The 25,429-nt window shown below is 37.4% G+C and overlaps 2 protein-coding genes across 2 annotated transcripts; one reads left to right on the top strand and one right to left on the bottom strand.

Moving 5' to 3' along the window:
• The first annotated feature begins 10,533 nt into the window (after nucleotides 1–10,533).
• LOC144664938 (uncharacterized) lies at nucleotides 10,534–20,483 on the top strand. Its single transcript, XM_078526134.1, has 4 exons — nucleotides 10,534–10,549; nucleotides 12,220–12,243; nucleotides 12,621–12,636; nucleotides 19,358–20,483. The coding sequence occupies exons 1-4, from the start codon at nucleotides 10,534–10,536 to the stop codon at nucleotides 20,481–20,483; spliced, it is 1,182 nt and encodes a 393-aa protein (XP_078382260.1).
• Nucleotides 20,484–21,398: 915 nt separating this feature from the next.
• LOC144665805 (uncharacterized) lies at nucleotides 21,399–24,052 on the bottom strand. The gene is made up of 3 exons (XM_078527106.1): nucleotides 23,883–24,052; nucleotides 23,605–23,689; nucleotides 21,399–21,937 (listed from the first exon to the last, which is right to left on the bottom strand). The coding sequence occupies exons 1-3, from the start codon at nucleotides 23,985–23,987 to the stop codon at nucleotides 21,717–21,719; spliced, it is 411 nt and encodes a 136-aa protein (XP_078383232.1). The 5' UTR covers nucleotides 23,988–24,052; the 3' UTR covers nucleotides 21,399–21,716.
• Between the last annotated feature and the right edge of the window lie 1,377 nt (nucleotides 24,053–25,429).

The raw sequence follows: 25,429 nt of genomic DNA, 5'->3' as shown, positions 1-25,429 counted from the left end.
TGAAATCCATCTTAACCTTCATTAACAACTTCAGGACGTCCTTCGTGCTTGGTTTCTTGCTATCTGGGGGCTCCTCCGATAACCTTGTATAGTTAACATCTATAATGAAGAAAAAAGAGAAGTGAAAAGCATTTGTATACATATAAACCTAATAAATTAACATAAGCTGAATGCAGACAAATTGCTCTGCAAAATCAGGCCAGCGCCTCCTTCTAAAAAGTGAATGGACAAGTGACCCAAAATGAGGCCAGCACCTCCTTTCTGATGAGTGAATGGACAAGCGTCCCAAAAAAAGGCCAGCGCCTCCTTCTGATGAGTGAATGGACAAGCGTCCCAAAGTCAGGCCAGCGCCTCCTTTCTGATAACGTCAATCAAACTTAACCAAACTTAAATAGAAACATGCCCAGCGGTCTTGTAATCAGCGAAAACTTTATACAGACAGCTACCAAAGTTGAAATAAGAATCTGCTCGAAGTAAAACAGTGTTCCGCCTATGTTCGAGTACCCTCTTACTATAAAGACTATAAACAGCTTCAGTTCCCATCTATTGCAAAACGAATGATTATTCTGAAAGTTTAGCAAAAAATGAGACGAGGTCCAGAACAGTAACATTAATGTGGCAATGGCGTTGCATGTATACGAGCAGTGAATACCTTGTGAATTAATAAACTTATAGGGGATCCACTCCGTAAGTCCTGCATGGATTTCAAAAACTAAAGTGAAAACATACCTAGTTTGTTGCCAAACTAACAAGGAAGACCACTATATGGGGTTCCCACCCATTTTCAATGCTTGAAAACATGATGAGTTGTAATTAGTCAAAACCGTGAAAAGTTATATAACCTCTCAATTTAAACATTAGTCCCTTCCCTGTAAACATAGTTTTCAACGTAAGGAACAAACATGCTAGAATGAACAGCCAAAATGCCAAAAGCTAAGGTAACAAATTCAATACATCGTTTCGAGAAATCTTTTCGAAACCTAACAAGCATATGCAAGCTAAGCGCAAGTCCTTTAGGCTTGTCGATGGAGCAACAGACTTATCAATGATTTTATTAGCAGAGATAAGCACTCTAACAAACGTTGAACCTATATTAAAAAACTATATCATATTGAGCTATCCAAATGATTAATGATAATGCGGACATGAGTCAAAATTAAAGCAGCATAAGACTTGGAACTACGTAAGATGCGTATGCGGCTTGTAAAGATAAGCGATTACAACTGAAACTGAGAAAGTATGAGGACAAGATACAGCATCTAATAAAAAACTTGACGATTTTTTTGGAATATCTTTTTGCTGTGAAATCCATCTTAACCTTCATTAACAACTTCAGGACGTCCTTCGTGCTTGGTTTCTTGCTAGCTGGGGGCTCCTCCAAATGCCTTGTATACTTAACATCTATAATGAAGAAAAAAGAGAAGTGAAAAGCATTTGTGTCCATATAAACCTACATGGAAGCGAGAAAATAATCTAAAATAAATTAACAAAAGCTGAATGCAGACAAATTGCTCTGCAAAATCAGGCCAGCGCCTCCTTTCTAAAAAGTGAATGGACAAGTGACCCAAAATGAGGCCAGCACCTCCTTTCTGATGAGTGAATGGACAAGCGTCCCACAAAACAGGCCAGCGCCTCCTTCTGATGAGTGAATGGACAAGCGTCCCAAGTCAGGCCAGCGCCTCCTTTCTGATAACGTCAATCAAACTTAACCAAACTTAAATAGAAACTGGCCCAGCGGTCTTGTAATCAGCAAAACAATTATACAGACAGCTACCAATGTTGAAATAGTAAGAATCTGTTTGAAGTAAAACAGTGTTCCGCCCATGTTCGAGTACACTCTTGTTATAAAGACTATAAACAGCTTCAGTTCCCATCTATTGCAAAACGAACGATTATTCTGAAAGTTTAGCAAAAAATGAGACGAGGTCCAGAACAGTAACATTAATGTGGCAATGGCGTTGCATGTATACGAGCAGTGAATACCTTGTGAATTAATAAACTTATAGGGGATCCACTCCGTAAGTCCTGCATGGATTTCAAAAACTAAAGTGAAAACATACCTAGTTTGTTGCCAAACTGACAAAGTAGACCACTATATGGGGTTCCCACCCATTTTTCAATGCTTGAAAACATGATGAGTTGTAATTAGTCAACCATTTATGCACAAGAGTAATGATCAGTATGGATCAACTTCTCCTCGTCCAGGATTAGAACAATGTTGACCCCCTTGAATCCTTCAATATTCAGTTCGAGCGACTTGAGGCATGGAGTAAAGATCCAACCCAAATGGCAATACAGTAAACAAAAAATGCCTAAACTAAGCGTCACCTGAAAATTACCACGGGAAAACCTAACAATATGAATGTGCGATGATCTGGGTGTAAAAAGCTATATAGGTGATAGGAAATGTCCACTTGGACCAAACAAAACCATGAATACTCCATTTTAGAATAGGGCAAAGTTATATTCCCGTCTACGCACTTAAGAGTGTGTCCATAAGAGGACCAGGCAACATGTGATACAGCCCATATCACCGATTTTGCCCAAACTTAGCATAAATGTTGGGTATGGTGAGCTATTTACTGTGGCAAAACATCAACTCAAATTATTTTATTCCCTTCAAGTTATGGCGCCTTTTGAAAAAATGGCCATTTTTCACTAATTTATGCATATTTAATTAGCTGACTTTGATTGACCAGTTCCACAAGAAAAAAAGACTTCTGAAAATAAAATTCACTGCGTTATATTCTGTGGTTATTAGGCTTTAAGTAGAATAATTCACTTCAACCGTCTGATTTGATTTCTTCTCCTCAAACGGTCTTTTGGAAGGTACACATTTCGTACTGTTGGAAATAGCCTTTAACTAGTGCCCAATATCTCCCATGAGCAACAACTTATATACATTATTCTTACATGGGTAATGAAATCCATCATTAAACTTCACAAAAATGCCACAAAATGTCTGGGGACTTCAATATTCTATTAGTATTGAGGAACTAAACACACGTGACTTAACGATTTCTTGCTATTTCATCAAAATTCACCGAAACACAGAAGCCATTTATTTGCCTCAATTTGGCATAAAATCGGTACGAAATAGCTAATCAAGCATAAATCTATAGATAACAATCAAAATATTGGCGAAGATTGGCAGTTAGGGCATTTTTCGGAGCGTTTTCAGAGCCATATAATTCGGCAATGTTGTGATAGTAAATGTAAAAATAGCAGCGAAAGATTTTCTTCAAAAGCTCGCTCAATTCAACATTTAGGCACATCAAAGTTAAGAAACAAGAAAGTAATACTACATACATGCCACTTATCGACACACAGATGCTTTCTTTTGAAGAATTTGTTCTTCCTCGCTGCACTTCGATCCTTCGATCGATCTCAATTGACATGTACTGTTGCTTTGAGGGGCGATGAACTTAGCCAATACATCGTGGTTCATTCTTCGTGAAAGTTGTAAACAGGTTGTCAATAAAGTCATTCAAAGAGCTGTTCAAAGTTCACGGAAGGACACTTGTCTCAGCCAGTTTGCATGAAATAAATTTAACTGGAAAATAAACAGCCGCCATGTTGTATTTCTACCTTTGAGCCTGCCGTTTCAGTCAGCGGTACGGCCGTTCACTGGGGCAAGTACGTAGTGTAGTCATCATATAGTTGTTTGACTAAATCCTATATAGGGATATTCATAGAAGGGATACATAGCCTAGCCCTACACAGCTATACACGCCTATACATAGCCCAACACAGCTATACACAGCTATACACACTCGTGTTCATTTGCTTTTCCTCCGCAAATGTTTGTTTTCGTTGGAATAAGTAGCGCATGGCGTTATCTACCCTCTGAACAACCGGGGCTTGATCTTAGCCTTATAAGTAGTGTGCGTTTCTTGTAAAAGTGAGAATTTTTTTCAACTTCTCCATTGAATTTTTTTGATAAATAGTTGAAGAGAAATACACTGGATGCAGTGTAATGTATGCGATGCAATCGGTTTTGATGCTCTGAAATTGAGCTCTGAAATGTCGGAAACCATTAAATAATCAGAGCAAGTTTTTCCATCTTATATCAGGTTAAAACTAGTATGTTTATTGGTTTTTTTTTGTTGTTTCTGTCTTTTTTAGGAGGTGGGGGAGGGGGTGATTATGGACATTTGAAGAAATGGCGGTCAGGTTGTTAGCCTGGCCTGTGTACATCTATTCCTTCTGTTCAAATCGTCTATATTATATTACACTTTGGTAGCTGGGAGACTGAATTTGTACCCACTCTCTTTTTCGGGATCCCACAAAGTTCTCCATCTGTCCATTTACCGATAAACGTCATTACTGCAGTTTTGTTTTAGAAAAGGGCTTTTATGGGGACAAATTTTTCCTCTTGAATGCCCACATTGCAAGTGACGAATTGCGGCTTCAAATGATAATTTTCTTCATCACCGACTCAATTTAAGTGGCTATGTGAGTTACAAAGACGCAAATGCAGACTTTTGTAGAGTGCTTAAACCCCGCATTACAACTAATTATAAAATGTCCGAGTTATTGCGCGCGCTGTGATTGGTCAGTTTGAATTCATTATAGCTCAATAAAGCACGCTGCATACGTCACGCGCGTGCTTTATCGAGTTATAATGCACGCTGCTTACGTCACGAGTTTTAGCGCGCGCAATTTCTTTAACATTTCATAAAAGAAATAAAAAACTTTCTCCTCGTGCATTGTTGAGTTATATAAGCACTTGGGAATTTTTAAGAACACTCGAGAAGTGCGAGAAGCACTCGGCTGCGCCTCGTGCTTCTCTATGCACTTCTCTCGTGTTCTTAAAAATTCCCGCGTGCTTATATAACTCAACAATGCACTCGGGTGCGTTTTTTATTTCTTTAACAAATTTATTGCAAGACTAGGACTATGCAAGACGGCCAAACTTATTAGCTAATGTTTCAACCAGCACAGGTAGTCCTCTGTCTTTTTCGAGGTCAACGCAAGGGAAACTCGTTTTATTCTTTGTTGTTTTCTCTCTCTACATTCACACCTTTATACTAGATATATGTATATATTTGCTGCGCCATATAGACTGCGTCGCTAAAGGCATTTCGTACGTGAATACTTTGTTCAGTTCAGCACAGACGCTCCCCCAACTAAAGCACTTGCGCAAGAAACGATTACAAAACCTACCTCGCTATCCACCGTATAGTGATTTATCCCGTGGTAAATGTTATTCTCCAATTTTGCTGAGTTATTTATTTTTCCCCATTCATGCCCCAGGGGTAGGGGAATTTGGTCAAAAAATGTAATCGTTATGCGCGGTATTAATCACTATTTCCGCCAGGGGAGGGGAATTTGAACAAGCTATAAAAAAAATACAAATGTCTGAAAAGTAACTGGGAGACGTTGACATTTTGATTTGTTTAACTGTGTAGCGTCTTTTATGCTAAAAATAATTGTTTATGTTCCAAAATGACGCTAAATGGCGGTATTAAACTGCTCCGACGTCTCGGCAATACTGCCTTTTTTGGGGTGGCACCCTGAAGAAGGCAGTATTGCCGAAACGTCGGAGCAGTTTTATACCGCCATTTAGCGTCATTTTGGAACATAAACAATTATTTTGATTTGGTTGTCGTGCATGCCGACCGTTGAACAGAAATATCAAGAACTCTGTTTCGGTGAAAGTCAAATGGAACAGTCTTTTTTCTGGAAAATCTCTTCGGAAATTGACGGAACGTCAGAAATTTAATTACCATTTGTAAGGTTTCCCAGTTCTAGTCTCCCATCCTTCAAGTCTCCCAACAACGGAAAGAAATAACAGGAAACTGAGCTACAAATGGTAAGCGACATCTATTTCGGTTAGTTTGCTAATTTTGGAAAGAAGCCTTTCCATTTTTCAGTGGTCATTCCAACCGGTTCTCTCCAACAAATGGTAAGCACCCTAGAGTTCGTTCAGCATCACATTGCGGCAAACACGTCAAGCTGTAGCGGAGGAAATTGTTTTCCCTACGACAATTTGAAAATATTCTCATTTTCATCACAAACGCATCCAACGAACACTCGCGGAAGAAAAGCAAATGATCGCGCGTGTGGTCACGCGTGATGGACGCGTGATACCCAGTGAACGGCCGTACCGCTGACTGAAACGGCAGGCTCAAAGGTAGAAATTCAACATGGCGGCTGTTTATTTTCCAGTTAAATTTATTTCATGCAAACTGGCTGAGACAAGTGTTCTTCCGTGAACTTTGAACAGCTCTTTGAATGACTTTATTGACAACCTGTTTACAACTTTCACGAAGAATGAACCACGATGTATTGGCTAAGTTCATCGCCCCTCAAAGCAACAGTACATGTCAATTGAGATCGATCGAAGGATCGAAGTGCAGCGAGGAAGAACAAATTCTTCAAAAGAAAGCATCTGTGTGTCGATAAGTGGCATGTATGTAGTATTACTTTCTTGTTTCTTAACTTTGATGTGCCTAAATGTTGAATTGAGCGAGCTTTTGAAGAAAATCTTTCGCTGCTATTTTTACATTTGCTATCACAACATTGCCGAATTATATGGCTCTGAAAACGCTCCGAAAAATGTCCCAACTGCCTTTTCTTCGCCAATATTTTGATTGTTATCTATAGATTTATGCTTGATTAGCTATTTCGTACCGATTTTATGCCAAATTGAGGCAAATAAATGGCTTTTGTGTTTCGGTGAATTTTGATGAAATAGCAAGAAATCGTTAAGTCACGTGTGTTTAGTTCCTCAATACTAATAAAATATTGAAGTCCCCAGACATTTTGTGGCATTTTTGTGAAGTTTAATGATGGATTTCATTACCCATGTAATAATAATGTATATAAGTTGTTGCTCATGGGAGATATTGGGCACTAGTTAAAGGCTATTTCCAACTGTACGAAATGTGTACCTTCCAAAAGACCGTTTGAGGAGAAGAAATCAAATCAGACGGTTGAAGTGAATTATTCTACTTAAAGCCTAATAACCACAGAATATAACGCAGTGAATTTTATTTTCAGAAGTCTTTTTTTCTTGTGGAACTGGTCAATCAAAGTCAGCTAATTAAATATGCATAAATTAGTGAAAAATGGCCATTTTTTCAAAAGGTGCCATAACTTGAAGGGAATAAAATATTTTGAGTTAATGTTTTGCCACAGTAAATAGCTCACCATACTCAACATTTATGCTAAGTTTGGGCGAAATCGGTGATATGAGCTGTATCACTTGTTACCTGGTTCTGCCCTGTTCTCTCACGGGCACACTCTTAATTTACGTAAATTCATGTTAATCAAGCTAAGGGCGGATATTCTCATTAAAGTGTGTTTAAAAGTACTCATCGCTTGTTTGCTTGCCTTGGAAAATACTAGGATCATTCAGGGCTATAAAGAGTCAGCCTGAATACATAAGTAAGGTGCTAGGAAATGACTGATTAATCAAAAGGCCTAGGCTGCCTCGTGGTACACTATTGCACAACTGCTAACTGGAGAGTGAAATTGGTGAAGCGGACAGCTCTTTTAAAGAAAACCTTACATTTTAAAAACTACAGTAGAACTTCGGCAACTCTAACTCAGATAGCTCGAACTCCGGATCCCCCGCTACCTCGAAGTGAGTCCCATTTCCCTTGGATTTTACCCCACTTTTCAGTCAGTTTTACTCAGTTAACTCTAACTCAGCAGATAACTCGAATTTTCCGCTAATTCGGACTAAATTTCGTTTCCTTCGATCAAAAATTGGGTCAAATTTACCCCGACAACTCGAATTCCGTTTCTTGCAACTCGCCACGGATGCCATTTGAAATGTCCCATTACGTTCTAATTCGCTACGCACAAACGAACGTAAATTATTTTCTTCTTAAATACTGCAAAACATACACACCAAAGGAATGATGGCTGGATGCTCATGCAATCCAAGCTGACATTTGTTGATACATTTCATATAGTGAAAGGGAACGTTTAGAGCTAATAATGACGCCTACCAAAAAAGATAAAACTACCAAAATACTTATTAAATCAGTTAGGATAAGGTGAGCAGTTATTTCAAAATCATTATGTGTACAATGTTATAAAAGTAATCGTTGTGATAAATTGGCGCTACATCTAGCCACGGATGTAGCTTCTTTCGAGCTTATGCTATCAATGACAATAAATTATTCAGAGCACTCAGATCCTTTACAGTTCTTCAATAGCTCACTACATCTTGCGCATAACAGCTTGGTACCATTCCGCTAGACGGTATTGGAAGACCACAAAAAACTTATTGATCTAAAAATGTTAAGCTGCTATTGAGACGAGATAATATAGTTATATAACCTCTTAATTTAAACATTAGTCCCTTCCCTGTAAACATAGTTTTCCACGCAAGGAATTGAACAAACACAGTGGAATGAACAGCCAAAATGCCAAAAGCTAAGGTAACAAATTCAATACATCATTTCGAAAAATCTTTTCGAAACCTAACAAGCATATGTAAGCTAAGCGCAAGTCCTTTAGGCTTGTCGATGGAGCGGCATACTTATCAATGATTTTATTAGCAGAGATAAGCACCCTAACAAACGTTGAACCGCTATTAAAAAACTATATCATATTGAGCTATCCAAATGATTAATGATAATGCGGACATGAGTCAAAATTAAAGCAGCATAAGACTTGGAACTACGTAAGATGCGTATGCGGCTTGTAAAGATAAGCGATTACAACTGAAACTGAGAAAGTATGAGGACAAGATACAGCATCTAATAAAAAACTTGACGATTTTTTTGGAATATCTTTTTGCTGTGAGATCCATCTTAACCTTCATTAACAACTTCAGGACGTCCTTCGTGCTTGGTTTCTTGCTAGCTGGGGGCTCCTCCGATAACCTTGTATACTTAACATCTATAATGAAGAAAAAAGAGAAGTGAAAAGCATTTGTATCTATATAAACCTACATGGAAGCGAGCACATAAACTAAAATAAATTAACATAAGCTAAATGCAGAAAACTGCTCTGCAAAATCAGGCCAGCGCCTCTTTTCTAAAAAGTGAATGGACAAGCGTCCCAAAAAAAGGCCAGCGCCTCCTTCTGATGAGTGAATGGACAAGCGTCCCAAAGTCAGGCCAGCGCCTCTTTTCGATACTCATCAAACTTAACCAAACTTAAAAAGAAACATGCCCAGCGGTCTTGTAATCAGCGAAAACTTTATACAGACAGCTACCAATGTTGAAATAAGAATCTGCTCGAAGTAAAACAGTGTTCCGCCCATGTTCGAGTACCCTCTTGCTATAAAGATATAAACAGCTTCAGTTCCCATCTATCGCAAAACGAACGATTATTCTGAAAGTTTAGCAAAAAATGAGACGAGGTCCAGAACAGTACGATTAATGTGGCAATGGCGTTGCATGTATACGAGCAGTGAATACCTTGTGAATTAATAAACTTATAGGGGATCCACTCCGTAAGTCCTGCTTGGATTTCAAAAACTAAAGTGAAAACATACCTAGTTTGTTGCCAAACTAACAAAGAAGACCACTATATGGGGTTTCCACCCATTTTCCAATGCTTGAAAACATGATGAGTTGTAATTAGTCAACCATTTATGTATAAATAATGCGACTTTATAATCCTCACATCGAGCTCCGTACGGGAAACCATATCATTACAATTTGATACCGCTGTCAATAGAAACTGAAAATTTTAGGCTATATAACATGTAAACTTTAACTTCGTGCTACCTGAATGTAATACTCTGCAAACGATCAACTATCCAAAAATAACATAAGAGCCTTGCTGAAGTGACAAAAACTATTTCGGGCAAGTTCGACAACTGCACGTACAATTCATACCACATACGTATATACACGCACCCAGTTAGTTATGGCATCTACTTGTTCACTGTTATCTAAATGGACGCCACATTTTGTTGTGGCACTAGCATCTGAGTTAACAATGCAATAAGACGGGCCAATCCATAATGACTTTTCAAATTCATCCTGTCCAGTCCACTTCAATACTCAACATGTTTTCTTCAGAATAAACTGGTCCAAAGTAAACGTCTAGTGAAATCGTAATCCTGCGCAGCTTCAATGTACTTTGATGCAATAACTAGTCATAATTCTGGAAATATTCTCAAATACTACACTAATGGAAACAAATTTCACCCCCCCCCCCCCCAAGCCAGGCTAAATAATTCCCCATAAACCTTTTCTGAAACATAAATGAAGACATACAGAAATGCTATGCCGCGAAATGAATTGTTCTATAGATAGTGTTCTATCTATACTAAACCATTCGAAAATTAACAAGGGTCCACTAAAACTTCCCGCCATAGCTAAAAATAAATCTGAGCTTCCGTAAACTGGATCTAAGACTGCACAAGAGTAATAATCAATATGGATCAACTTCTCCTCGTCCAGGAATAGAACAATGTTGACCCCTTTGAATCCTTCAATATTCAGTTCGAGCGACTTGAAGCATGGAGTAAAGATCCAACCCAAATGGCAATACAGTAAACAAAAAATGCCTAAACTAAGCGTCACCTGAAAATTACCACGCGAAAACCTACCAATATGAATGTTCGATGATCTGGGTGTGACTAGTTATATAGGTGATAGGTAATAGATACTTGGACCAAACAAAACCATGAATATTCCATTTTAGAATAGGGCAAAGTGATATTTCCGTCTACGCACTAAATCCCTGTTTCATAAAATGTTTATCTCCTCTTCCATAAGGTTTAATCGAAAACTAAAGGGTAAACCATATAAGAAGGAGCCTTAACTTCTGCCAACCCAGTAAAATGTCAAGGCACTAAATAGCTTATCTACAAATTCAGAATGATGCAAAGATGACAGCTTTTGAAAAATTTCAGAGGGAATCGTCTTGAAAGGAAGACGATAACCATCTAAAACAACTGATACAATTATCTCTGAGACGCCTTAAAATACCAGAAATGTATATTTCTTCTCAGACTGCCCTTAACTTGCAACACACCTGGTCTAGTTGAAACTTCATGTTCATATCTGATTTCTGTGTTACCTCATTCAATTCGTCAAACAGATCGACATTACCAATATCATTTCGATGCCCCATCACTGCGTGCTCCTGATGCCGGCGGGCTTAGTGGAAGCGGCGTTGCTTCAGTAAAGGGAACTACCTTAGTTTTACTGCAGTCTGCAAAATTTTCCGAAGCTGCAGTCTTTGGCCCACTGTCCGGCGTTTAAAATAAAAACTGACACCTGTAACACATTCTGTACGACAAAAAAAAAACATGTATAAAATTGACACAGCCATCAATTAGACAAGATAACAAAAACGAAATGGGCGGTCGGGCGGTCGGGTTTACAACTGAACAGTCTATAAATACCTAATCAAACCAATCAGGGATACCCAAGGGACACACCCAGGCGGCGTGTCATACACAGCGAAATAAATAACCAAAAACCTGCTAATGAACTGTATTGACCGCACACCAGTAGAAAATACATTTAGCTCTTACAAAGAACAGATCATGAGTCGGTTCGAGTCAAAGCGTTGGTTCACAAGTGTGAATAAAAGGTTAATCAATTTTTCGTGTTCAAAGCGTTGTTTCGTGTCTTCACAAGAATGAATAAAAAGTTAAGCGGGTTTTCATGTTCAACGCTTAAGTTCGCGTCTTCACAACAAATGAAAAGTTAAGCTGGATTTCATGTTCAAAGCTTTAGTTCGCGTCTTCACAACAAATAAAAAGTTAAGCGGGATTTCATGTTCAAACTGCCACCCTGCGAGCAGAGCCCTTTCATTTCCGCTGATAGGTACTTGGTGGTTCAAAGCTTTAGTTCGCTTTTCACAACGAGTAAAAAGTTAAGCGGGATTTCAACTTCAAAGCTTTAGTTCGCGTTTACACAACGAACAAAAAGTTAAGCGGGATTTCATGTTCAAAGCTTTAGCTCGCGTCTTCACAACAAATGAAAAAGTAAAGTTGGATTTCATGTTCAAAGCTTTAGTTCGCGTTTACACAACAAATAAAAAGTTAAGTTGGATTTCATGTTCAAAGCTTTAGTTCGCGTTTTCACAACAAATAAAAAGAAAAAAAAAAAAAAAAAAAAGGGGATTTCATGTTTAAAGCTCTAGTTCGTTTCTTTACAACGAGTAAAAGTTAAGCGGAAAATCATGTCAGGTTAGAGCTTCAGTTCGCGTCTTCACGACGAATATGTTCAAAGCTTTAGCTCGCGTCTTCACAACAAATAAAAAGTTAAGCGGGATTTTTTATGTTCAAAGCTTTAGTTCGCTTCTTCATAACGAGTAAAAGTTAAGGGGGAAAATGATGTTCAAAGCTTTAGTTCGCGTCTTCACAACGAATAAAATGTTTAGCGGATTTCATGTTCAAAGTTTTAGCTCGCGTCTTCACAACAAATAAAAAGTTAAACGGGATTTCATGTTCAAAGCTTTAGTTCGCGTCTTCAAAACGAGTAAAAAGTTAAGCTGGATTTTGATTTCAAAGCTTTAGTTTGCGTCCTCACAACAAATGAAAAGTTTCGCAAGATTTCGAGTTCAAAGCGTCGGCTCGTGTCAAAGCTTTGGTTCACCAATTATTTTCTTTTCTTTTTGTTGTAACGGGAGGGCATGTATAGGCTAATGGGGTAACATAACAATTACTTTGCCGTAATTCATTCTTTTAGTGTTGGACATTGCCATGTGATATTTTTATGTATTGTTCTCTTAGTTTATTATTCTTTTTTGTTTATTTGCTTGTGGGTGTGAGCAGAATCCTCTCGAGGCCTCATTTATGTGCGGCAGTGGAACAGCAAATTAGCATACGCAACTGGTTTTCAAATGACCCATTCGAAGAGGAAGATATATACGGTATTTTAAATTACTCTCCCTTAATATTCGGGGAATTCATTCGTCCACGAAGAGGAAAGCACTTTTCACCTGGCTTAGTGAGCGAAGAACGACAAATTCTTCAACCAAGAAACTGTCGAGGTTGAGGATATTTGGAAGAGACAATGGCGAGGTAAGCTTTATTTTGCACTTTTGCACAGTCGTTTCGAGACAAAGTCGTTTCGAGACAAGTCGTTTCGAGACAAGTAGAGGTCGACTCGAGACACATGTATAGTCGATTCGAGACAAACTGAAATTGATTAAATAATAACTCAGAGGTCCGTTGCACCACCGAGTTACTCAACAGGTCCACACAACATTATTGGTCGTATTTGTGTTTCTTGATCATATATAGGCATAACATGTTCTGAAGTTATAGAAGACGTGCCAAAAATTCATTGGTACAAATCTATTTTGTAAATAAACTTAACCATAATTTGGTCTTGTTTATGTGTTCTCGGAGGCTTGGGTACATACGTTTGATTCTCGCGGAGGTATGGGTTCCGGTTTCATTAACAACGGAGGTTTATGTTCGCTCGAACAAGTATGCCTTCGAAGGTTTGTTTGATAATTTTAACAAAAAAAAAGGGGGAAACACAAAAAAAAAAAAAAAAAAAAAAAAAAAAAAAAAAACAAATTAAACCCCCCATACAACTCCCAAAAAAAAAAAAAAAAATTCCTTCGCGCGAACCGAAAAAATTTTTTTTTTCCATTAAAATATTTATTTATTTACACTCCCATCTAAAAATACCCACCCTCCTACCAATACCTTTCTAAATGCGTCAAGGCCCGCACTTTCTAACCTGTGGTTACCACTAGTTTATATAAAGTATTAATAGTATTTTGTATCGAAAGGACTTCAAGTAACGTGAGCTTGTCTCGAATCGACTTAACATGTGCTTCGAATCGACCTCGACTCGTCTAGAAACGACTTTGTCTCGAAACGACCGGATACCGGCTCTAATCGTAGTTGCGGGGTGGTGATTTTAGTGAGAAGTGACCTAGATCTTGATCTTAAGTCTGTTAAGTGTGAATATGAAGGCCGCTCGATTATAATGGAAACTCAGGTACAAGGCTCGTTTTTCTTGTTCGTTAATATGTATGCTCCTTATAAGATCCAGGAGCAATGTAGTTTTTTTCCTTTATTATTTAAACAAAGACATCGAAGATTGTGTTGTTAAGCCTGGTTTTCACTAGCGACGCGAGCACAAGCGCAAGCATAACAGCTCTTATTTCTCCGTTTAAACGGTTTCGACTCAAGCAAAAGCACAAGCGCATTGCATTTTGATCCTTGTTCTTGTGCTTGAGGCAAGCACAAACACTAGGATCAAAATTTGTCCTTTGTGCGTGATCGCGCTTGTGCTTGCGTCGCTAGTGAAAACCAGGCTTTAAAGGGACTGTTTCACGGCTAAGTTATTTTTATGTTATTATATTTTGTCAAATATTCGCTATGAAACTAAATGTTTGCAAAGAAATTAGTTCTATGATTCTAAATGACAAAACCAAAGCTTCCTTGCGGGCGTTATCGTTAAAAGTTACAAGCAGGCAAGATTAACTTTGAAAACTGATCCGCCGGACCATATTTCAAAAACCCATATCGCTTCTTTTATATAATATATATCTAGTGTTAGGACCTCCATGTAAACCACTTAAGTGATTGGAGCTTTCCTAATAAAAGATTGTTATTATTATTATGGCCTTATCTATTGTCTGAAGGAAAGGGTCTCTATTGTTTATAAGACAAAGGTTAGGAATCACCGACGCGTAGCAAGCTCACCGAGCGGGAAATTCAAATTTCTTCAGAAGCGAAAAGTGTTACCAACCAAGCCTTTGTGGGGGAGGGTGCGGTAATGCATGTTGTAGCTTGGTTACATCTAACAGGAGTGGGGTAGGGAAGTTTGTGACAGAAGAGCGAGGTCTGGACAGTAAGCAAGCGAAAAATTAAGTTTCAATAATAAAAAAAAAACTCTAAATGATAAATAAAACCTCCCGAAAGCTCGCGAGCCATCACAACTGCAGCTTCTTCCTGAATTCAAACTCTCCTATAAATACAACTTATACAATTCAAATGATCTTTTTTCTGGACATGATAGCGCTCTCGCAATCGAACATGGAAGTTATTTGTAAATGAATATCAAATCACTTTGACGCTAGCTAACAGTCAAATTTAAAATTGGCGCGTTATCGTGCTACAGATAATGACGTGGAAAACAATGTGCTTATCAAGTTCAAATTATACTTCTACCCACAAAGAAAAGCAATAATGCACAAACAATGAATTTTTAGCCTTGCGCTTTGCATTTTTATGCTAAAAGTGTCCTTAAAATGAGAGTGTTATTAACCATGTTACTCTACGGCACAGTTTCATACTTATTTAGACACAAACCTCGAACTTGTAAACCCACGCTTTGAACATTGTAATTCAGACTCGTGAACAGGCGAAGCGACGCTTTAAACATGAAATCTCGAACAAGTTTTATTCAAACTCAGTCGGTAGACCCACGCTTTGCACATTAATAAAGAACATAGGATAATTCTTGGGGGAGTTCTCAATGTCACACTTAAACCTGCTAACCTGCATGATCTTGACTGTTCTCGTGGAAAAAAACCTTTAAAAAAGATTCTGTCAAACATATACAAGATTTATGTCCAGATTTTAATTTAGTAGACATTTGGCGAATAAGAAATCCGGAATCTAAACGTTTTACTTGGAGACAAAGAAGCCCCTTTATTCAAAGAAAACTAGATTACTGGCTAATTAGAGATGTTTCGCATAAGACCACTCCATATGCTAATCATCTACTATTAGTGGATTTAGTAGAATTACCCAGGAGACCAGTTTTGATTGCAAAGGAACATGCACAAGCCGTTGGTTTTTGTTCAAGACGATCACTTTCTTGTCAATAACAATGAAAGCGTTCTATTTTGCGCAGAAATGCGACGGGCAAAAAAGAAAAGCAACAACAACAACAACTAACGGCTGGGCCATAACTCGCAGTCTTTGATAAAAAATCCTTGCGAACCGTGATTATGTATGCGCTCATGCATGTTTCGTGTTACCTCACACAAAATCATCTTTATTTCCGAATTCTTTGTCATATTCCCACTGGAATCACAGTTAACTTTTAATGAAAAATACGTTCAAAACATCTTACGCTTTTTTACGTTCACACAACTTTACTTTTGCACAACGTGCCTCTGTGCGATAGTTGACTGGCAGAAACCACCTAGGATGGCGCCATAAGTTTTCAACTGCAAGGTGTTTTTTTTTATAACGACAATTTAACAATCTACCCAACAAAGTTCTGTTCACGTCCTTTAAACAAAGCAAAGGGTAGTCTCCTGGGTATTTCTGCTAAACCCACTTATAGCGGATCATTAGCGTATGGAGTGGGCTTATGCGAAACATCTCTATTAGCGATGCTCGCCAAGACGACATTCAGAGATGTGATGTTATTCCTTCAATCGATTAATTCTGCAAATTTGTCTTCTTCGGGAAATGATGGATTGACGGTCGAATTTTACAGAGCTTTCTGGCACACATGAGGAAATCTTATGGTAGACAGCTTAAACTATTCGTATGACTTTGGCGAGTTATCAAACTCTCAGAAGCAAGCCATTATTCGCTAATTTTATCGAGCGGCCAAGCCGTGGCGAAGAGAAAAAAAACGCACATTTCTCGTTCTACAAAGCACGAAGGTCATTGAAGAGCCGCGGATCCCCGAAAAATATACCTTTACTGAAAAACCATTGAGAAGCCGCCGAGCAAATATAAAAACACCTTCCTTGTTCTATAAAGCGTTAAAAGCACTTAAAAGCCGTCAAGTCATGAAGTTCTAGCGAGAACAAAATTTATTGAAGAGCCGTCAAGCCGCCGATCCACGAATTAAAAATATCCCTTTTTCGTACTACAAAGTGTTGAGACCACAGCCATAACAAAATATCCCTTTCGTTTTTGTAGAGTTAAACTTAAACTTAAAAAAACAGCAACTGTAAAAATCGCAATCAAGTCGACAAAAGGCCGCACGTTTATCTTTGAAAAATTGTAACCATTTTGGACGTCGATTTGTACTTAGCAATTAAAGTATTTATAAATAGATAAGAAGGTATCAAAACATAAAAAGAGGCCTTTTTCTTTTCTAATTTTTTCCTTTTTCTTACCCTCTAGCAACATTATATGTGAGGATATCAAATTTTTAAGGGAAATATATTTTATATATGACAACGTACGGTGGTAATTCGCGATTGGACAAGCTAGTATCACCTTACATTAGTTAATATCGAAGTATTATGACATCTGTGTGAAATACGTCATTAAAGTAAGCAACTATTTCTCCAAATTTATCAATTTGATAAAAAAAATTCAAGAATATCTGCGAACGCTGTTGTTTTGTAATTTATCTTCTTAACTTATCTTCTTTCTTTAAACTGATCTTTTTCAGCAGAAACTAAAAAGCTTGATGAACTCTGCTGTCCTATGCATTGAAGTCTCATTTCTGGTTAATTTCTTGGCAAAAGGAAAGGATCTCATCACGCAATATTCTACAGTAAGTACTATTAGCAGATTAGAAGTTGTAATTGTTTTTAGTCTTTAATAATTAAAATAAAAGTTCACGAATGTGATTTCCGTTTGCTTGGAGACTAGCTTTCAATAAAAATCTGGTAACCAGACAAGGTGTTTCCTTCAGAACAAAACAAATGCCTAGCTTTTATAGAAAGGGAAAATCAGGGCAAAGGGGAACATACTAATGATTTTTCTAGGTTTTTGCACGAAATATCTTTCATTAGAAAGATTCTTTAAACATGTCTACATGTTTTTTTTTTTTTACAAAAATTTACGAAAACGTCTTACGATCAATATTTGGAAATAAAAAGCAATCACCTTTTCTTAAGCAAATTTGATTTAATTTCCTAACGTTGCCATGGAGTTAGTTCGGCAACAGTAAAACCAAAACAAGTTGAAACACTTAAGACTGATTACATCTATTCATAGCTATGAAAAACTGAATGTCAAACAAACTGAATGTCAAAAAACTACTTGAAAATTAACATTGCAGTGACTTGAGTTATATTCTTGATTGGCGTGCTAAACTTATTAAAAAGCACCGATATTCACTTATTAGGAAGAAATGAGACACCAGCAGCACATATTAGAGTTGTTCCGCACTAGAACCTTAGAGATGCAAATTTCCACTTCGTAATCTTAGGCATGCAAATTAGACAGACGTTCTCAATTTAGTCTTTAAATACTGTGTACGTTTTCGTCACACCATTTGCGCCATTCATTCTGCCAGCTCATAAACAATAGAAGAAGAAGACATAATTGAGAATGCTTGTCTTATTATGCCTAAGGTTACGAGTGGAAATTTGCATCTCTAAGGTTCTTGTGCGGAACAACTCTATTATTTACGCGTGCATAACCACACCGATGTTTCAAACGAGTAAGATCTAGCTGGATATCATTTACTATCGAGGTATGTAGGTATTATTCAATTAGAATTTAAGAAAAAAATGTTTGAGTTAAAAACTTCGGCATGCAAGTAACTGTTCAACAGAGGACACCCTTCTTTTAATTCATTTTTCGTATAATTCAATTGCGAGGCAACAAGTCACGTGTCAAGAGGCGTGGGAGCGAGGCAATTCCTTCCTCATTTGTGTACTTATTTTGCAGTATATTTACATTTTTGCCTATAGAAATTCTGAGCACGGGAAAAAACGGTTGGGAGTTAAACATGAATACCATCAGCAAATTAATTGAATTGGTTAGAATAAAGGCTATTTCTTCATTTCATTACAGAGGGAAAACACGTTTTCTCCCAATGAAAGTGATGTAAAACTTTATAATGATTTTGATTTCCATTGTGGTACAAACGCGACTTTCTTCACCTTTCATAACGTTTCGCTATTTTAACTCTTCTTTTAGTTATGCTTTTTTGGAATTTAAATCTCACTCTGTTACGATCTTAAATGCTGTGCTTCTTAGTTTACACATACACGTAACTAAATTTTCACATTCAAAATTTTAAAACACAAAGGGCAACGAAGTATAAATTTGTATTAATTAAAGAAGCTTCATCACTTACAACCCATCTTGAAAAAACTGGCAAGGTTTTTTCAAGTTTGTCGTTTGTAATCTGTCTTGATCTTCGTCAGTCGAAACCATCCTTGGTTATTTTCGAGTTTTTATTACTCTTGTGTTGTTCTTCAATATTAGAAAACTATTTTTTTTTAGGTTTTATTTAATTTGGAAGTGATCAGAAAAATGAGTTCAAATATCGTGACATTGATCCTTTAAATAATGGAAAAAAGTTAATGAAAAACTAATGTTGACGTCTTTCATAAACATATCATTTTATTCATTAAATATTACAAAACTGTGTTAAAGTAATTTGTAGACATTAAAGTCCGGCAATAGGTACATGTATACCATGCCAAATGTGCTAGAGTTACATGCACTGTCGGCTGTCTTATCATTGCAAATATTTGACGCATGCCACTACTTCTCGTTAATTTGTTTACTTTTGTCTCGGCTTAGATTTCCTCTGTTGATGAAAAGGGCAGGAATTGATGAATCCAATGTGATGTCCAGCCTTCATGCAGACAACGTCTCTTTGCCTAACAACGGAACAGACGTTTTTGGTAAAATTTACGTCTTAAGACCAATTGACCCCTCGACCAAACTCGTACTGCTGTTATCATTGGTTGCCATTGGGGTAATAGCCTTTGTGGGAAATGTCCTCATACTACTCTTCCTGAAGACCAAGGAAAGAGCTAATTCGTTTATGAGGACATGTTCATTTTTAATGAACTTTAGTTTTTACATTAAGAGTTTAGCCATTTCAGATGTTCTGTCCAGTATAGTTCCAATTCCTTATACGAGCCTCCGATTGTATTTTGATGTGTTCCAAAGAGGCTGGGGCTGTAAAATAGGGCGATATTTGACCTTTGTGTTTCCTTGTATCACCATTAACAACCTGCTGGTAATAAGCTTTGGGAAGTATTTTTCAACCCGTCAAGTTCCTCGCACGTTTAGTCATTCTACTGTGAAACGAATAATACTGTTTGCTTGGTTAGCAGGGTTTGTGGTTGTTTTATTCCCTGCCGCCACATACGAGGGGATAAGATATGATTTAAACAATACACATTACACAGTGATTTGCAGATCAAATAATCAATATTTTCCGTTCAGAGTTATCTTTGTAAGTTTCCTTTTTTTGCAATACATAATACCAAGTTGCATTCTAATTAGACTAAATATATCGCTTATCATAACTTTATGGACAAGAGCAAGGAGAACCATCGATGCTCAGCGAGATAATGGCATTAGATCAGTGGTAAGGGCTGCTAGGGTCCGTACTATATATACTGTTGTTGCTCTTACTTTTGCCTTTGTTATTCCTTATCTTCTGTACTTTATTTATGTCGTCTATCACATGGTAGCTCAGCCAAAGATGGATTTTGAAACCGACCGTGTTATCCGCACTGCGAGTGCTATAGTGGCTCTTTCAAACAGTGCTATCAACGTAGTAATATACCTTGTACGAATGAAAGATTTTCGCACCTTTTTGAAGAGAAAGTCCATTTTGATTTTCTTCACTCGTAACCAGACTATCCCAGGACGGGAAGTTGGTGTAGAGATGCAACCACAGGAAAAGCTTTGAAAATAAAGACTTAATAAAGAGAGAAAGAATATCCGTGGAGTCTTTGGTAACTAACCGTGATGTATCTTAAAATATGAAACAAAGTTTAACCTTCTTCTTACAATCCCGCCCAAAGAGCCATAATTTTTTTTACCACCTTTACCTCCCTTTAAGACGTTTTTAGCAAGACCCCAAACCACCTTACCCCCAAACCCCCTTCATTTTGTCCCCTCCCTCTTTCTCCAAGCTTACAATGTACCATTCTTTATTTTCAATCCCTATCTCGCTCATCAACAAAACTATTCGGGGCAATATGCAGGGGGGGGGGGGGGGGAAAGGGTTTTGGCACATTTGAACCTAGTAACATGGCCTAGCTTCCGCGAGTCTCCTGTGGCGGTGGTACAGCGTCCGGCTGGTTTGCAGAAGGTCATAGGTTCAACTTATGTTGGAAGAACTTGGAGCTTTTTCCCGACTAGCTTGTGTCACTGACTGAATAATGTCTTACTTATTCTGGAATGTTTTAGCGATATATTACTTCGTTTCAGAGCCATAAGTACAGACGGCTATTACCAGAAAATAGTCAAAACGCTGCATTTTTTTAGTAAAATCCCGCCCAAAGGGCCATAATTTTTTTTAACACCTTCTCTTTAAAAGACTTTTTAGCAAGAAAAGTTCTATCCTCGCTTCGGACCCCCGTAGTCCCTCCCTCACCCCCCTTCTATTCAGCACATCTAATTCGGCTACTGAAGGCAATATCGAGAGGTCGAGAGCAGTACATAGAGGTCAATATCGAGAGGGTAGATGTCCTTTTCCTCCTGTTATTCTTGATCGCAAAAAGGTTTGACAAAAATAAATCAAGAGTGCATTGGGTGTTTGTTAAGCAAAATTTTAACTAAAAAGTAAGACAACCCAATAAACACGCACGAAATACAGATCCATTTTAACCCTGAGTTTATTTCTGCTTGCCAGGCATGCAGTTCCAAATCTGTTTCAGTATTAGTGCTAAATCTGTCCACAAAACAGCTTAAAATTGCGAGAAAATAAGTGAACGTGAGGTATACCAAAACACATGAGTTTGTCTGCATCTTCTGTTAATACCTATCGCTGTTTGTTGATATTTCAGTAAATATTGTCTACACCAGTCATTGTGAAGTGAGCATTTCCTACTTAAATTTCGCAAAAAAACTATGAACTTTTCTGAAGAGATTGAGCACATTCTTTTCGCACAGCTTTTTCTACATCTACTGTTATTATCTATCGCCGTTTGTTGATGGTGATCTTGATGTTGATCCTGATCTTGATCCTGATCCTGATTCCTCTGGGTCGCCTCTGACCACGCTTCCGACGCCGCAGTTCGCAACCCACACTATCTTCGAAGCCAACCTTCACACCCATTTTACACAGCCCCGCGTTGTTCAGATGCCTGTATTTCACTTCTTCTCTCATCTTACTGGGCATATCGTTTTCGATAAAGCCTGAGAAGGAACGATAGAGTTATCTTAGCTGTTGTGCCAGTTGTTCAAAGCAAAATTAAAAGGGTCTTAATGGGGTCCGTTGGCCGTAAAACGGCCAAAAATTGGACATTTTTACCGTTAGCCGTAAAAGTTGTTAACCGAAAATAATCGGTAAGTAATTATAAAAACAGACTTGATCACTTCATTGTCCCACAATCGTCCTTAGACCGAAAAAAAGTTTAAAATTTTAAATTTTAAAAACAGTTTAAATTAATTTTTAACTTTTGTTAGCCGTAATGGAAATAAGTTAACCGTTAGCCGTAAAAAACCAAAATTTTAACCGTTAACCGTAAAAGCCACACCCCGTTCAGACTCTTAATTAAGCTAGTACACGATAAGCGTCGATTTGTTATCCGTTTTTTTTGGACTGTTCAGTAAGGTTGCTATTTTCTGTTCTCATGTTTTGACGTCGACTTATCTCAAATTCCACAAAACAAAAATTAAAAAACACTTTTTACAAACAAATTGAACCCTCGGTCAACGTTCAATAAATATGGGTTAGTATTTTTCAGCTTTTGAACAACTCGGCTCAGGAGTTCACTTCTGTTAGTACCCAACTTTTGCATGGATACTTGAGCTTTAACTTTCTTTTTGGAGATTTTCTCTTTTGTTTTGTCTATAGAATCATTGGTCCGCATACTAGAATATTTGGCATATTTTAAACTTGGATCTGAAATGGTAACACCATTATGACGCTTTGAAACTAATTGCGAGACAAAATGGCGTTATACAACTTTACGATAAGTGGCTCATCTGAGTATAATTGATTTACTTAGCAACTGTCAATTTTTTTTCGTGATTACAAGACATAGCACATTAACGAGGGTCTCAATGGGGTCAACCGTTAGCCGTAAAATGGCTAAAAATTTAGCCGTTAGGCGTAAAAGTTGAAAAATTTTAACCGTTAGACGTAAAATATGTTATTATAAATAAACCAAGCTAGTTCACTTCATCGTCCCAGAATGGCCCCGAGATCTAAAATATGTTTTTCAATAATGGAAATTAATCTTTACTTTTTTAAAACAATGAAAATTAATCTTTACTTTTTTAAAACAATGAAAATTAACTTTTAACTTCTGTTAACCGTTATGGAAATAAATTAACCGCAGCCGTAAAAAAGCCAAAATTTTAATTGTTAACCGTAAAAGCCAGTACCCCATTGAGACCCTCATTAACCCTATTCAGACCGGGCTTTTTTGGACCTTCTCTGACCGGAGGATCTTGGATCCGCATCTAGGATTTCAAAACTTTTCCAAAATGTCAGAAAACCACCCAAAATTACTGCAAAGTATACAAAATTAATACAACTGTGCTTAAAACCTTAAAAATGTAAAAATTAATTGCATTTAAGTTAATTTCCATTAATAAAAACACGAAAATTACAAATTTGGAAAAACATGCCTATCAGAATGCCGTTGCCATGGTGATGTCAAGTTCCTGAGACAACATCCCACCCTACCAAATTATTCCCAGAAAAAACTGTAGATAAACTCACAAAGTCTGGCAGGGTTTGGTTGAATGCTGAAGAAGTTATAAGCGTTCAAAGTCAGCGCGGGCCTCAAAAGCCCCCCCCCCCCCCCCTCGGGTCTGAATAGGGTTAATACAAGCTGTACTTAGGAACTCATTACCTGGCAAGGAACTGTTCAATTCTTTTTCAACTTCTCGCATGGCTTTGTATGTGCAGTTCACTGACTTGTAGAAGAAATACGTTGTCTGGTGAAAAAACGAATGTTGTTTAAAAAGTGATTCTTAAAAGAGTAAAAGATTTTTAAAACAGTTGACTAGTGATACAACAGAAGAACACTAAAAAAAGAGGAATGAGATGCTACATTTGGTCTCACCACTGAAAGTGTGTTCTTACAACATCAACAACAAAAAACAAAACAAATGCAACATAATTACTTGCCTCCGTTGTATCATTTTGCGAATCCTCTGCCAGTTTGTTGGTAACCGTTACTTCTTTGGTGAAGCCTTTATTACCAAGATCTGCCTTCTTCAACATTGCACACATAGCATAAGGAGAGGATTGAATATCACGGTTGAAAAAATTCACCTGCAAGGTTTCATCAGTTACGGTATCTGTGAAAACAAAGACAATGATGAAAATATTAATTTTCTGTTTGCCCGCTATTAGACTTTAACCAGAGTGTGAGCAGCCCTATTTTTTTTTTAACTTCTTTAAATCTAAAAGCTTTTAAAAAGTTTAATTTACCCTAAACAACTGTGAAAACAACGATCCGATGTGAATGTTTAAACAATTTTCCATGTCTGTCGGGCTCAGTTTATGTATTCTGAATAAATTATTAAGGGAAAATTAAGAACCAGTTTTACAGCAAGGCGCCCGAATGTGTGACCACTTTAAATTTATTCACATTCTTTCGTGCAGATTTAATCCAATCAGAAGTCAACTGCAAGCTATCCACGGCTTTTGATTGGATTAAATCTGCACGAAAGAATGTGAATAAATTAACAGTGGTCACACATTTGGGCGCCTTGCTGTAATTAGCGGGGATAGATCAGAACTTAGGTACTGTTCCATTTCATGTTGAAAATCGCTGTTTATTTACAAACCTAAGTACTTGAGCTTTTCTAATAAGAAAGTCTCTTGCAGGAAAAACGAATTAAAGTTAAATGACGCGAGAACAAACAATATATTCAGTTCTGCAGGAAAGCGAATTAAGAGCAAGCTCTTTTCGTCTTCTCACGTTTGCTCTAAGCTTAGAACCTTTCGCAAACAAGAAGAGAACTTCTTTAAAATGGGGAGCCTTTTCAAAAAATGTAAACTTGTGGTTGTCTTTCATAGAATTTACTCTAGTGATTTTTCTTAGTTGGTAAAGATGGGTTGGTTTAACAAGTATTTCTAACGAGATACAACGGAGGACCACCTTATACGTTAAACAGAGGAAAAAAACATATTTATAACACAGCTAGCAGAGACGCGCAATGAGATTCAGTATACGTAAGCGTATACGGAATACAGAGGAAAATTTTACACGCTGTGTTTTCTGAAAGCGATAAAATCTTATCTTTGGTTTATGGTAAGCAAATCCTGCCATTATGTTTTTAAAGGATACGAGCTTCAAGGTTAGCTATTTCTTATTAAAAAACGGAGAGGAAAATAGAAAATAAATTCGATTTTGCCGTAAATCTTGTTTATTTGCTTTTCTTCATTCAAACAACAGCCAACGCGCGAGTCTCTAAGGACAAAAATCATTTTTACGGCTCTAACGTGGAAGAACCATGAATGAAAAAATTTAGATGAAATTAAAACTAGCAATCAAAGGAAAATTTTGTGGCGCGCCGTTTGTTTCATAATTATTTGTACATGTGGAACTGAATACTATGTGTGGTTATATACCTTGAAATATATTCCAACTTGACATCATTTTACTGCTTTAATGGATGAATACTACCGTATGAAAATTCTACCATGATATCAACTTACTTTCGCGA

This window comes from Oculina patagonica, chromosome 9 (assembly GCF_052425735.1).
Source record: "Oculina patagonica isolate OP01 chromosome 9, crgOcupat, whole genome shotgun sequence".
NCBI classification, from domain to species: Eukaryota; Metazoa; Cnidaria; class Anthozoa; order Scleractinia; family Oculinidae; genus Oculina; species Oculina patagonica.
The sequence above is the reverse complement of the archived record's forward strand: the minus strand, read 5'-3'. Positions and strand labels throughout refer to the sequence as shown.